Genomic DNA, 15,888 nt, shown 5'->3' with positions numbered 1-15,888 from the left:
CTAAAAGAACAGTGGTAAACTGAGTGAACGCGTTCGCGATTCGTAGAAAAGTGCTGAGGCAGATGTCGTTCCATTAATCATGACACCATAATGCACATACACACCCAGCATAGAAGAATATCTACCTTTGTRTGTGTGATCTTGTTGAAATGGCTTGACTATCGTGCACTTGAAGGCACAGGTCGTACACTTCAAAGTGTTTTGTGAAAGAAAAAAGATAGTTGTTTAGTAGTTGTTAGAGAATTAGTTGCTGCTATTACTATTGTTGTTGCTCACAAACATTAAAGGACCAAATGCAGCGGCTAAGTTTATGTTTCTTGTTCCAGCTTGCCTTTAACTATATTCGCTTTTTTTTTTTGTTCTTGAACATTTATTTTAAGAAATCTCAGCTGAAATTATAACTGAAATTATAACAGTTTTCTTTCTTTCTGAAAGTCTGTGGTTTTCATTCCCAATATGCCGGCTCTTTGGCCAATCATGCATCAAGCCAATTTAGCCTGTTCTGAGATAAACCGTATGCCAGTGGGGGCGTTCTGTAGCGATCGGAAWAAATGGCGGTCGKTAGGRGCAARGTCTGGCCTATAAGGTGGGTGAGGMAAAACTTCCCARCYGCTGTTATTCAAATAGCTTTTCATTGGACTTGCAGCATGAGATGAAGGGTTGTCATAATGAAAAATTATTGCCTTGTATCTATGTATTCGACTTTATTTTTGATTTGGCCGGTTGACTAGGTTTCACGTATGATTTCTTTAATTTAGTGTTCCCGTAATGGATCAATTTCCATTATCTGTTACAATTCGAAATATTTACGTAGCGATTTCCTTGCTTTTCAATGTTTGCAGCTGCAKGCGTTTAGCCTTGATGTGATTGTTGGGTTACTCCCTGCAAGTCTTTTTGTGTTTGGCAACAATATACATTATTTAGGGCTTCCGTTCTTCATCTTCAACCGTTTTTGTAAGTTGAGGACGTTCTTCGTCTTCCAACTCAAAATCGTGCAGACCATTTTTGACAGCATTGTTAAGCTATAACATGTTTATCAAAAAAATATGACTTTCTGCATATGTTTCAACCCGAGCATAGTATTATTCTTCTTTCTTGCCGTAGACACCACTTACGCGGTTTGGTTATTCCGTAATGATTCAACATTTGATTCGTCACCAAGCCTCGTYAAATAACTTATGCCTGACATAATTCCTTATAATGCGTACAGTCATAGAGATAACAATTTGGATTATATGTTATTGCATTTTAGAAGAAATTTTGTTTTAAAATTGTGACGGGATGACGAGCTCTGCAAACATCTGCAAACAAATTTCATATTGTACAAATGTGTGAAGTACCAATAGAAGAGTTTTCTTCGATTATGTTGCGATCGTGAAGCACTCAATGCTTTKTGAACTTGAAATTTGTTTACAATGGTGAACTTGGTAATATCGAATCCCTTAAATGAAAAATATATTCCAGTGAGCCACTTGCATCTGTTCAGAGGCAGTTTACCACACTTTAAAGTTTTTAAAACTACCTCCTTTCCTTGCTCTTGCTCTGGCTGTAATTTCCTATCGTCTATATCTTTTGAAGACTCTCTCTCTCTATATTTAGTATTCCTATTCGTTTATCTACCTTTCTCTCCGTGGCGTATCGCTTCTCTTCGTTTAAAAAATAAATTTTTTTTTTTAATCTTTTTATTGTTACACACATATACTATTAACAAAGGAATACTGAAATTTGGAAAAAAATAAACAAATATTTTAAACTCGGCCATTGTGACGTCATTTCCGGTGACCCCTCGGAAAAATGATGCGCCCGATTCCTTACAGGAKCATCTAAAGGGAAAAATACGTGCTTTTGTTAACATATGTAGAACTTGGATGAAGGAAGAAAAACTGAAAATTTTCAAATACCGACTTCAAAAACATAGTTTCGTGAAAACGCGCTTAAAGACGGCGCATTTAGCCTAGTTAGCCTCGAGCGCACAAGTTCTTAAGACTATATCGGATCAACTTGAAAATTTAGAATAATATTCGAGAGAAATATAATAGAATTGAATAAGACAAAAAATTGATTTTTTGAAACCCGTAAACCCATGTAACCCCTTATACAAGGAGTTATTTTWTCTGAATATATCGCTTCCAGTGGAAATATTGTGTTGGAAAACCAAGTTTTCTATATGCTTAGAACTTGTTTACAGTCGTGACTCGAAAGCTTTTCCATCGATAGTGTGGGTTTAGTAATACTGGTTCCTTTCCTTTCTTGTTTTCTCTCTCTTTCTCGGTATCTCTTGAATTTGAAAATTTTCGAGACTCTGTTTTGCACAGGTAATGCCATTTTTACGCAGAAACCGCTTTTAAATCCATACGTTTTCTGTAATTCAAATTTTTAGGAAGTGTTTTGTGACTCGAAGCCTGGAGCGGGGTAAAGGCTCGAGACATTCCCAAAAGTCAAATACAAATATAAATTTTTCTTTTTTGTTTTTTTTTTACATGTACGCAGTAACATCCGCTCTCACATTGCGCTCAGAGAGCATTAGCCTTAAAGACAATCACCCCACTTATCTTTTTTTCCAATTTCCAAACAATCAGATATAAAACATTATTTCTTAATTTCAAGCAAAATTTCCTCKCGCAGTTTTGAATGCGCGGTCTAATGACCCTACAGTCACTGGTATATGTATACTCATGCACACACACGCATGTTCGTGGTCGAGGGAAATGGAGTCAAGAAGCGAACTATGCGCTGCGACGATGGGGAAACATTTCAATGTTTACATATTTGCACTGCTCGAGTTTTGTTTATGTTCTGATTCAGTTCTCTGCTTGTGGCTGTATGCCTATACATATGAGCGTGTGTGTGTGYGCATTGCAACATAATCAAATATGGTGGCCGAGAATTTGCCGAGAACGCACAAGAGAAACTAAAACAAAAGTAGCATCACATGGTTCTGTTAATTGTGAAAGCTTCTTTCCCTCCAAATGTGAGACATTCTTTGTTCTTTTATCGGAGCGCACCTTGTTCATTTTCTATTTTTTGTACGTTATTCTGCTTCTTCTTCGCCTTCTGGCCGAGTAATTCAATATGTTCTGGCATGAAKGCGCTACATATGGTATGTTTGTTATATAAGCAAATGCCAAAGCGCATAATCATTCATTTATATATACATATGTACATATCATATGATATGTGTTTATTTATATATGGTCTATATGTCCACATTAAGTTGAATGTACGGCGCGTCCAGCGTGTTCTCTTTCACTTTGTTATTTAGAAATCACTTTTTATCTTTACTGCCATATTAATTAATAAATTCAATTGATTTTTTGTCATTCGCTGAAGATATACTTAGACCTGCCATAAGGAMTGTTAGAAGTTCAGACCGTTATAAAAATGAAACTATAACACATTTTTTATAATAATTTATTTTATTTAGCCCTTAAACGCCACGGCCTTTGATCAATAGCATTAGCATCGACGACGCTGTTCGAATCAATGATTTTTCGAAACTCTCAAAATTTCTGTAGCGTATTTGGCAGCCCGTTAGCTCTGTCTACAAACTGTGGTTTAATGGATCCAAATCTGTACTTCCAGGCGGTCAATCAGCTGCAGTCATGAAACCACGGATATTGCCAATAAAGCGAGGTTCTTACCTTGAGTGCTAGAGTAGATTCTAGCTGGAAGGTGCAATGCTTGCCAACAAAAGGAGTTTAAGAACTTTAGCCCGCCTTCTAAATTATAGTTTTTACCTCTTTTTAACAGAAGCGAAGAGGTGTAATGTCTTTTCTGGAGGCCCCCTTCAAACCATTCCAGCCACTTAATAGTGACCATGTTTTTGCGTAGATTTTTTCGATTTTTTTCCATTAAAATATTCCATCTGTAAGAAATATACTTTCATACCTGTTGGCCGGGTACAGCCTCCATGTGGAGATCATCTCGACTGTCGGTGAGTACTTCTTAACTGTCGCTAAATTTATTTTCWTCTAGTATTCTCTTCAGTTCTGAGAACTAGAAAAATTTTCTGGAGACCAGTCAATGAACCCGAGCTGTGYGTATTTTGGAATATCTAATATTCCTCTGGTGTGTTTCCAGTGCCAAGTATCTCGATGAACGCCATTTTACAATAATCTACAATCAATTTGCTTTTTGTTCGTTACAAACTTTTTTGTATGTCCAGTGGATTCATCCTCTTTCAGTCTTCATGAGGTGTTGGATGAGTTGGTGAGATTTGCTCRCTATTGTTTCTACTCTAAAGCTGTTGCGACAAGGTTCTGTCAAAATTTCATTGCTTTTTGGTGCGATAATATTTTAGTCTTTGATTTAGTTTTTTTTGGAAAAAATTTTAAAATTTGGRACAAGCTATTCTAGAAAAGTCGACAAAAAAATGTTCAGGTTTCAAATAACGAGGTTTTCAATAATAACTCTATTAAAGTTGTTTTAAATAAAGCAAAAACAGTTTCGGATATCAATTAAATTCTTTATTCCTGTGAAAGTACTTTCGAYGCCATTATGTACGGAACCCGATTTCTTTTTCATGGCCACCACCGGCACCTTTACAAAAGTCCAGAYTCTGAACCCAATTTTCGACGGTTTTGAAATCACATATCATCCAATTCAGGCCAAAAATGCTCGGATATCATTGAGCGGTAGCGATTCATATTCACATTCTTCATTATGGAAGAAGTGCGGCCCAGTGATGCCAGCGGCCCATAAACTGAACCAAACAGTAATTTTTTCGGCATGTAATGGTGACTCATGGAGTACGACAATTCTCGAGGTCAAGCGGATTTTGAGAACGACGTGTAAGAGACTGATTTGGGTATCGACACTACAGGCACTTCTTTGTCTCCTTGGTACGGAAACATTTTGTAATGTGCCTGTGCCTTTAAAAACTTTGTTGAGACCTGTAATTTTCGGTAGCCGAACGTTAAAAAAATCAACATTATCGCCGAGCATTGAGTACTTCCAATTGAAGAACCTTATCTACAATTTTCGACCAATACCAATGAAAGTACCTAAGATATATATTCTCGTTTATTCTAAATATTTTTGAAGAGACCAGACTTTGTCGATAAGTGTGATTGTCGTTGAACAAATTTACGGTATCTGCTTTTGAGTTCTATATTCCAATTTGAAGTTCGAAGAACACCAACTGAGTACCCCATTTATAATTTGGTGAAATTCAATTAACTTTGGTTTTACAATCAATACCAATCGAAAACTCCTCTCATTTTCATTTGACGAAAAAACCGATATCGAAACTCCATAGCATATAGCTGCCATACAAACGGAATAATCAGAATAAAGACCTTGTATGGAAAACTTTTTTATTTGACAAGATATCTTCACGAAATTCAACTTGGAGTATTATCTAAGTCAACATTATAATATCCGAAGAAATTTTGTAGATCCGACCACTATAGCATATAGCTGCCATACAAACTGAGCAMTCAAAATGAAGACATTGTATGGGAAACTTTTTTATTTGACAAGATATCTTCACGAAATTCGGCTTGGAGTATTATCTGAGACAATATTATAATATCAGAAAAATTTTTCTGATCGGACCACTATAGCATATAGCTGCCATACGAACTGAGCAATCAAAATGAAGACATTGTATGGAAAACTTTTTTATTTATTGAGATATTTTTTCAAAATTTGGTATTACCTATTACCTAACGCAACGCTATAATATCCGAAGAAAATCTAAAAAAAAAAACCTACACCAAATATAGAACCCTGTACATGTTTGGTACTGCACCGTACCTATGCATACCCCTTCTTTATGTTATTTAAAGTTTGTTTGACTTGTGTAGATTTAGTCGCTAGTAATWTAGTTACCCTATAAGTGTTGCTGCTTTTTAATGTTATTAATTTACTTCTATCATTTTTTTCCATTGCTCTATATAAACAAACATTGACAGGTGTACACCCAAAAAAAAAAAATAAAAAGAAAAAAAACTCAGCAGTTTGTAATCGCTTTGTTTATCTTTGCTGCGGATGGCCATCCGGTTGGCATGAAAAGGTAAAGGTCAACTTCTTCTATGTTATGTATATGTGTTTGAGTGTGTGTTATATGGTTTATAAACAGCTGTAATATTTGAAGAGCATTTACCTGACATTTGCTGCATAGACACATATACTCATACAGACATATAGTACATAACTGCATATAGTATATATTCTGATATATATATGTATATACATATCTAAGTACATAGTTTACATACCGCCATGAGCACCCTCTTGTGCTGCTGCCGACACCTGATCTTGGCTGTAACTGCACACAGCGCTGATTTAACACACTTGACAAGCAAAAATCTAAAGAAGAACGACATGCATACGTAAGACAAGCCACAGCGGCGTTTCTACATAAACTGAGTCAGCGCTAAAGAAATAAAACAAAATCCATGGCTTTGACTTTATTTCACTCAAAACCAAATATAGTGATTCACTATTTGGAGATTTTGCAGTCTTCGGTCCATACCGGTTTCCGGCGTTGTCACATAACAACACTCTTATTACGCGCACCGCCCGTTCGCTCYTTTATCCAGCGCATGGCTTATGAGTTCCTTGACTGCTAGCTCAATGGACGTGACTTGCTTTTGCTATTGCTRCACACACACACACAYACATACATACGGAAATCTGCGTTCTTTTCGCTATTCTACATATCGAGTACCCAGCCTTCCATTCTTCCATTCATCCATGCGGRGGCAATCAAAGAAGTGTTTACTTTCATTATTTGCCGATGGATGACGGCACTTTGCGCGCTCAATCGCCGGCTTTTGGCGAATTATGGGCTCATTAACATACATGATAATTTGCATATGGACGCTTTTAGCACTTCAATGCTTTATTATATAGTATATACACATATATAAATACAAGCGAATATTTGGCGATTTATATTATTAGTAATGAAGTCTTTTTTGTCTTAATTACTTTCGACGAAATGGTGATAATAGCTTGTGACCGTTTTTGGTAAGGCAGTCTTGATAGAAATAGAAAAGACAGTCTTCATAAAAATATAAAATTATATACTTTGGTTTATTATGTAAGCTATAAGCTTTAAAATTTTTTATTTACAATCGCCAATTCTTTAAATTGTGTGTGAAGAAAATATGCACTGACCAGCTTTATGCCCTCAATATTGTTCCTCCTCCAAAAAAAGTGGAGAATTTATGAGCTTTACAATGTCGCAGCATACATAATTGATTAGATATTGTGTAGCATATGCCTCCACCCTTTTTCGGCACCCTTACATGTGTTAGCATTTCCGGTCATTTCTAAACAAATATATAAAAACTGTCATCGTAAAGCCTAAAAGTGCCTAAGCAAATACCTTCGAGTCCATAACAGGCGACAGTTTTTTTATTGCCTTGTAAAAGTTGACGCCAATTCGCCCTAAMAATTGTCCAAATTTAACAAAATTCCATATTCGCTTGAACCCGTGTCCAAATTCTGCGCAATTCTACTCCCTACCTTTGTCGCATCCTTTTGAGTCATAGGCATGTACTATGAGATCCACAAGAGGTTTGTTTCAATTACACTGGTCTACAGTGGTTTTRTGGCCCAGGATATAAGTTCGATTTYGGCTATAATTKYATTCACAATTCATAGAAMTATCAATAATTTTGTAAGCTTTGCTCTCGTTTCTTTTTTAATATTAATTTTCATTTTACCTTATAAAAATCAGAACCCTAAAACCCTAAAAAAAGAAGTACAGTTTATTTTTTCGAAACATAAAGATAGGGTTAGGTTAGGTTAGATGGCTGATCAAAAATGGCACGTAGACTACTATATCTAGYTCTTTTTGAGGTCATAGAAAAGAAGAACTCCTGTATTCGAACTTATAAATTAGTAAAACGCTTAGTAGCCAATACAAACTTTCACAGGCGTTGAAATTCCAGTTTCCATTCCAGCCAGCTTGGTGGGATGTCTGAAGACATGCGTTCCGAAGTGTTTAATTCTTCTTTTCCTAAACGCGGGACAGAAGTGTTGAGTTGTTTCCACTTGATCTTCTTCCCTTCAGCTTCTGCAGATGGCATTTGGTGCGATTACCAGCCTTACTGCGAGGATGGTGGCCCAGTGCTGAAAAAGCTTCTGCGAAGCCTAGCTATCTATCTATCTAGCTATCACAAGAGGTTATGGGAGCATCAACCCGCTGGCATCTACCGATAGCAGTTCTATGTTGCCTTTTCTTGCTAGCTTTTGAGCTTTACGGTTTATTGCGGTTCCGCTGTGGCTTGGGACCCCTTCCATACCTCGGTAAGGAAGACACTGCAATAGTCAGGAAGTCTAAAGCTGGATTTGACCGCAAGCTTTCACCCATCCATAAAGGAATTCACTGCCTCTCTCCTCCAACGGGTTCTTCCCACTCACATCGCCCTACCCGGCCACCAGAGTTCGGCTTGGCGACTCCATGATCCAAGTGATATGCTAGGAACTCAGCCTCTCTGAACTTTCGCAACTTTCGCAGCCATACACCTTCCGACCATGTCATACATAAGAACGTGCGTGCTGGACGTGGTCCCATTCACTACCTCTGGTAGACTGTAATGATTTCTTGGAATTTGGCGATGTCATTGTTTTTGGGCACTTTCGCGTTCCAGCAAAATAGCTCCCAAAAATTAACTAAACATTCAAAATGGCAGATCTTGTTAGCATAGGTTGCGTTAGTTTGGTAGGCCAATGAGCCACGAAAAGACCAGTTTCGGTACTTTGCGATACCAGAGAGAGTCCAGTTATTAAGTCCATGAAGGGTAGTCATCCGTACGGATACCTGCGCTTGGCCCACAACTGACTCGGTGGCCTCACTAGCAATATCTCTTCCAGTGTATTATACCGTGGCGATCCCTGCTACTTAGTCTTGCCTTGTCAGCATAAGTAAGTTATATGAATACCGACATAACGAAACAAAACAATCGAAAATCGAATATACAGAAAATTCGGAATTCGCGATACTTTTTGTACAAACCGCGTATGTTGGAATTTCTGGGAAGAAGTCAAATGATATTTTATTAGATCATAAAAAACGATAAAGAGAATATTCTGATACGCAACGTCATAAATTCCACCAACTATCAAATTTTAATAGTATTTGCACACAAAGCTTTCTTTTATTTCGTCGTAGCTATTCAATGTATTTTATATAAAAGCTTTGGAAAACAAGATAAAACATTAACATCGATTGCACCGAAGCTGTAATAACCATACATGCTCTAGTAGTCCGATCCGAACAATATGTTCGAATGACAGCTTGTCTTGGATCATCCATTCAGATTTCCGTGAAGATATGTTAACAAAAAAAAAGTTTTCCAAAAACTTGATTTTGATCGATCAGTCTGTCAAGGTGATCGCTTTGAACGTATGGAAATCCGAATCGTTTCAACGAAGGGAACTGTTAACATTATCTTTTTAAAGTGCTGCAGATTCTAGGATCGATCAGTCTGTCGAGTTGATCGCCTTGAACGTATGGAAAACCGGATCGCTTCTACTCGTGGATCTCTTAACATGTATCTTTTTAAAGTGCTAGAGATTCTAGAATCAAATTCCTCCGTCTTCCAGTTCATTTATTAATGTGGTTATGCCTTTCTTTGCACATTTTTCAGGTTCCTTTACTTGAACCACGTGACGAACCAGCACACATACACTACGGCCATGATCCATATTCGGTGGAGCTGTCGAGCTGTCGCTTGGAAAACAGTGAAATTGTGCTCTCTTTAGTGCTCAAAAGCCACGACTGGACGGATTTGAGTGAAAATAGGAAGAACAAAGTACTAGACAAACTATCGAAGTTCTTCGCCATACCGAAGGTAATAAAAAATGCGATGCTTAACATTTGTCTGCCTGTAAGCAGGCACAAAACGAAAAATAAAACAGAAATAAATAAAAGTTTAACAAAAAAGAGCGCAGTAAAATTAACAGTTGACTGATTTACCGTTTTCTACCACTTAGGAATTCATCGTTATGGAATCTGCCACAAAACGTGAACTCAGCGAAATGCAGAAGGAGGCAATACGCAGAGGTTACAACAAGTGCCATAATAGCAATAAACACCCATTGGGACGAGTTAGCTTTGTGGTAAGCAACATATAAATTAAGAAATTCCCCGCAATGGGAATAGAGTATTGGTAGTCAGTGGAGAAATTGATTGCAGTTAATGCGCACTGCAACTTTATAGCGGAACATAGATATATTTGGATTTATTAATAAATACTTTATAATAATGTTCATAATTAATTTTTTTAATATTTGTTAATTTTTTGAAAAAGTAAAATATAAACATTTTTATATAAAATTATTTTTTTCCATATATTTTTTCTCATCCAGCTCGGCTGCGGTTCCAAATCCTTCACAATGAGTGAATCTATTAAGAAGCAAATAGGTGCTCAGATGAAAGACGGTTCTATTGACAATATAACGGGCGAAAAATTCGGCTGGTGGGTCATTTGGCGCAAGCTCTACAAAGCGAGGTATTTTTTTTAGTAATTAATATAATTATATCAATATTAAATTAATTAAATATTAAATGTTCCATTTGTTATCCTGCAGAGCGCAACGTAATCGCCGCCAAGCTGAGGGTTCCGGCGCTGATGAAGCCGATGATGTCGACTATGATTACGAGTACAATGACGATGATGAGTACGTATCCAACCCAATTAAAAAGTAATTTTACTAAAGACTATACAATCCTATATGTCTATGCTTCGAACATTTGCTGCCACTCAGTTTCATAGGAATATTTATGTCACTGATGTTAGCTGAAAATTATATTTTGCGTTTTCACTAACCGTTTTCATTACTGTTCGATTACTTAGACCCGATATTCTTCGTGAAACTGCCGGCCAAGTAATTGCAACTCGATTTAAATATGAATCACTGTAGTTTCTAAAATTTTGGTTTTATTTCTCTCATAAAGTACTAAAAAAAGTAGTATATCAAAAACCAACAGTATTTGAATAGACTTAGACCTTAGACCAGAATAGACTTACGCTTATTCAAAATTATTAGAAAATATGTTTTTCAAAACAGTTATAACTGCACATTTGATTTCYTCATTGTTATTGCTGTAACAACATAAATTATTCTACTAGTAGTTTTGGGGAATACTGCAGAATAGAAAGCTTTTGAATGAGTAGTCAACCGCCTAGCGGTRATTRCAGCCASAGAAGAGAGAGCRTGGTGAATTCGCAAAAAAAAAAAATKTATATTAGAGCTTATAAGTCATTAAAATTCAAGAAATCGTCTCTTATATTCCTATTTCTCTCGGAACCAATATGAAACTTGTAGAAGCCGGCATTCTTAGCTCAACAAAGAACCCTTTTAAAGGCAGGAGTTTCGAAGAATATTTGATCTGTTCCCACGACAGTCGGGTCTACGCAACCGGAACGGAGCCGGATTTTTCATTCGCTTAAGAATGAAAGATCCGCAGAATTCTGCCGTTACAACAACAACAAGAATACATAATAATGTTCTTAATTTCATAACGATAAAAAGTCCCGTTCGTTCCTGATCAACTAGAATAAATCGTCTGTGCTTGAAGATATTCAAATACGAGTAAAATAAGTTTTCTCTAGAAAAGGTGGATTTTGTATTTTGTAATGAATAGATAAATATTGCCATTGCGATTAGTTCATGGTAGGTCCAGGAAACAAGTGATGTAGAAGGAATTTCAATTTCCACATAGCAAGTGCCAAGTCACCGGGTTCTACGTTGACCAGAGGAATTTTTTCGAATAAAAAATTATATCAAACTATAAAAAGAATGTTGTTAACAGTTGAGTGGCCTTGCAAAGACTTACTTTAACCGGGAACCTTTTGTTTTGGCAGTGAGACGCCCTAACTTAACATTAAAACTTCAAATAAAGTGCGTGATTAAAATAGTTGTAAACTTAAAGTTTTTGCAATAAAATCGATTTTTCTAGTAGAACATAATCTACAATTACAAGTTGCAAGTATTGGCGTTGCCATATGTAATGTATTGCAGAAAAATCATACATTCAAAAGGAAACGTCAGACACTCTATAAAGTATACAGGGTTTGTCCGGTAATAGGTCTCATTTTCATCCGCCGCAACTGAACTTCGGATTGTGCGCGCATCGACTGAGTGCTAGCTAACGAACGAGTGGCTGGCCAGTTGTTTTCATCTGGCATCTGGAGAGTCAGGACAAACATTTTCGTGCGACGTGTTTCTTTGAGAGGTRCAAGCCTAAAATACAGCGTTCGTTAAAGTAGAGACACGCGATTAATTTCTGCTTGAAAGTCGGTAAATCTGCGGCAGACAAGTCTGATATGATCAAGCAGGCTTACCCAGATATTGCTTTACCACCACTTCTTAGGTGTGTTTCGGTGACACCAGGCCTTTTTGGAGGGCCGTAAAGAGGTCGCTGATGAATGAGAAAATCCAAAGTGAAAACGATGTTTATTGYCTTTTTTGACACCAAAGGCATCGTCCACCATGAATTTGTTMCTCCTGAAYAAACCGTCAATGTAAATTTTTACGTGGAAGTCCTCAAGAGACTCAAACACAACGTCCCGGCTCACACCGCCGTTCTCGTGAATAGCTACCTAATCAAGGCCAGCATATCAATGCTTCCGCAGCCGCCTTACAGCCCAAATATGGTCCCCGGACTTTTTTTGTTTCCTTGCCTTCCGGGGCGCCTTCGACACAGAAGGAACCTAATTTTAAAGTTTTTAAAGAATTGTAACGATTGGTTCCATAAATTTGTTCAAATCAACTCAGTGCTATTACTTTCCGGACAAACCCAGTATACTATATATAATAATTTTCGTTTCCCTACCAAATCTTATGCCGAATCTGTAGGTCATCGTATGAGTTATATACCTGATTGACGTTTTACATCTTAAGGTATAGCTCTGGCTTTGATTCTTGCAAGTTCCAAGAGTATAAAATATTCGGTTGCACCCGAACTTAGCCCTTTCTCACTTGTCATTTTTATTTTTAACCAAATAAATTTTGCAACATTTCACTTTTTTTCAGTGAAAACATAACCGAACCACCCGCAACCACYACACATGCGCATCGTCATCACCACGGTGTTGGACAGGTGAGTGTCAGGCGTTGTTTTAGCAGCGTTTCACATATTTTATTTGTTGGTTTTGCAATATGCATTTTGAAAATAACGAAAAAAGACAAATTAAAATATGGATTAGAATGTTTCAAGAGAAGTGGTGTACTTACTCAYGCATACTTATTGGTCATTGCTCAGGGTATCACTCATAAACTTAAAAAATGCACTTTTGTAATTAATAATCCATTTGTTGATTTATGAAAATTTGCTAAACCGAAAAAAGAAACACATACAAACATAACTCACACMCATGTAAACACGGTAAACAGTATTGAGACATAGACACATACACWCATACATACWTTTCACATTTGTTACGGATATGTTATTAATCTAATGATGTTTTTCCTGGTCTCTTTTTTCTGCTCTCTGTCTTTTTCTGTGCTAACCTCTAAACGTTTTATGTGATTCGAAACGTAAATGAATTGAAAAACCAAAAAACAAATAATATGCTGACATCACGTTTGATTTTATATTAACTAACCGTAAACATATATATTTTATGAATATATATATATACATATGCTAAAAATATATATATAAATACATATATGCATTCATAAAACTCACATTATCACAAACGCACGCACAAACACACATTTACGCACAACCCGACACGCCCACACACCACCAACGATCATGACCACGAACAATGTTCTCTACTTGCACACGCGTAACGGTATATAGTCGAATATCGAGGATAACAAGCTGGAATTGTCAGCGGCATCATCATCGCCGACTTCCAGTGGCGCKGAYGAGGATGGCATACTCGCCGCTGTGGCCGCCGCCTCCTCCTCGTCTGGTGCCACCAAACAGCCATCGTCCGAATCGAAMATATTGCTGCCACATAAACAGCCAAATATCGATGAGGAGATTGTTGAGAGTGTTTCACAACTGGAATCGGTCATTACGAAGACTATTGAAAATACGAAGAACCTTAAAGAGATACCGGTTATCGAAGAAGACGACGAAGATGCACCGGTTGCCGTCGACATTGCCAAGGAATTGGATGTGCCAAATGCACTGGAGGAGCTCAATGGTGGTGAGCTCGGCGGTGGTGCGGACAATGATTACGAYAAGACTGTGAATTTAAATGAACCAAATCCGKCGCTWACCTCAAATACCGCCCAACAAACGGTAAAAGGTGGCCAAAGCACAACAACCGCAGAAATAACGCATGACAATTTCGATGTGCCAGAGTCAAATGCCTCCGCCGCAGACTTAGACTCAGCGCCTGCTGTTGAGTCCAGCGCCGCGCTAAGCCACAGCTCGTTGGATCGCGCACAAACCGAAGCCTCATTGCTGAATGCATATGATACAACAGCCGCCGCGGTTGAGTTGGAAGCGCGCACCATAACGCCGGTAGCTAACACACTAGAACCCGCCATAAGCGGCGTTGAGTTGTCCAAGTCGGAGACGACTTCTTTGTTGCCACCAGCTTTGCACACGCCAACAATGAATGCTTCAACAACACAAGCACCCTATCTATTGGCCAATGCTGTCACGACCTCATTATATGCATCAGCATCAGCATCATCGTCCTCCTCATCACCACCATTATTATCATCTGTTTCGTCCCCCTTTCTACCTAACTCCTCATCAATGCCCTCCTCATMTTCGTCTACGCCGTCGTCTGTATTAGCATCGGCTACGGTGTCCTCTTTCATATCGTCAACAATCACAACTTCATTTGCAACAAGTTCTCCAACAACAACAACAACAATAAAACCATCATTCATCACTACACCATTGTTAACCAAGGTAAATACTGAACAAACAAAAAACCTCTTGTGGCTTCTATGCACCTCAACGATTATCGTAACCGTTTGCTAAACTCTATGCTAAACTTTCTAAATTATGTTAATACATATGTACCTATGTATATGGAAAGCAAAGTATCAAAGTATGAAAGTATTAGTTGAACGTCATATATTTCCTATAAAGCTTTAACTATTGTCCGTTTGTATTGTCGTTACTCACCTCGTTTAGTACTTACCTATATACATATGTGCATACATATATTTAGTACATATGTACTAAATGCTTGTCAGTGCCAAACAAAACTTAAAGTGTATATACATAAGTACATATTGTGAGATACATTCCTTGCGGTCGCATAGAATGCAATAATTTGTAGGTTATGTTTTATATTCCCTTATTATTATTTTTTTTTTTGTTGAAAATAGTACTTGTGGCTATAAATATATCACAAAATGATGTTAGAAAAGTAGTCAGCTGATTAGTAAATATTCCTCACAGTACAAATATGCTAAAAATCATAAATATATGTATGTATTTTAAAATGAAGTAAAATTAATATTTTTAAAATCCTTGCATTTTATTTATTTTTAATTTAATTTCTTTATATTGTTAGGTATTTTAATTTTTTTATTTCATTTATTTTAGTATACTTTTTCTTATTCGATTTTTTTTATTTTTTGTTTACTTTTATTAATTTTCTTTTTAATTAATTAAACATTTGTTTAAACTTTTTTGAAATTATTTTCTTTGAATTTTTATTGCATAAAAGGCCGTTGATTTCCCAAAGTATTTTGTCCATCGTTACGATGTCGATAGAGACGTTCTCATCTTTGCCAGTTTGAATAGTTCCTCAACCGATCCGAACTCCTTGTGCCACCAAATTGTTTTCCGAACCTCTTATACAATATTTTCTCGGCCGACTATATTTATTTGGAGGATTTCGTTTTCGATACCATCTTCTTTGCTGGAGTTGCTTTTTTTTTTTAATTTTTTTAACGTTTGTTGCCTAATTTTTTCAAAAATTTATTAAAAGTTAATTA

The 15,888-nt window shown here is 36.9% G+C and overlaps 1 protein-coding gene across 3 annotated transcripts in view; it reads left to right on the top strand.

Annotated features, from left to right (window-relative positions):
• The window catches only part of LOC108965280, a 70,137-nt gene that overhangs the window by 43,811 nt on the left and 10,438 nt on the right, over positions 1-15,888 (top strand). For 2 of the 3 annotated variants that reach the window (XM_018927574.1, XM_018927575.1), the window contains exons 3-8: positions 9,606-9,809; positions 9,952-10,077; positions 10,327-10,469; positions 10,549-10,638; positions 12,997-13,063; positions 13,775-14,848. In XM_018927574.1, the coding sequence (XP_018783119.1) occupies positions 9,606-9,809; positions 9,952-10,077; positions 10,327-10,469; positions 10,549-10,638; positions 12,997-13,063; positions 13,775-14,848 (1,704 nt within the window). The remainder of the gene's footprint in view (positions 1-9,605; positions 9,810-9,951; positions 10,078-10,326; positions 10,470-10,548; positions 10,639-12,996; positions 13,064-13,774; positions 14,849-15,888) is intronic. The other variant, XM_018927576.1, reaches the window with a different exon arrangement.

The sequence above is a fragment of the Bactrocera latifrons genome, unplaced genomic scaffold (genome assembly GCF_001853355.1).
Source record: "Bactrocera latifrons isolate USDA-ARS-PBARC rearing strain unplaced genomic scaffold, ASM185335v1 scaffold_138, whole genome shotgun sequence".
NCBI lineage: Eukaryota > Metazoa > Arthropoda > Insecta > Diptera > Tephritidae > Bactrocera > Bactrocera latifrons.
This window is presented reverse-complemented; position numbering and strand designations above follow the sequence as displayed.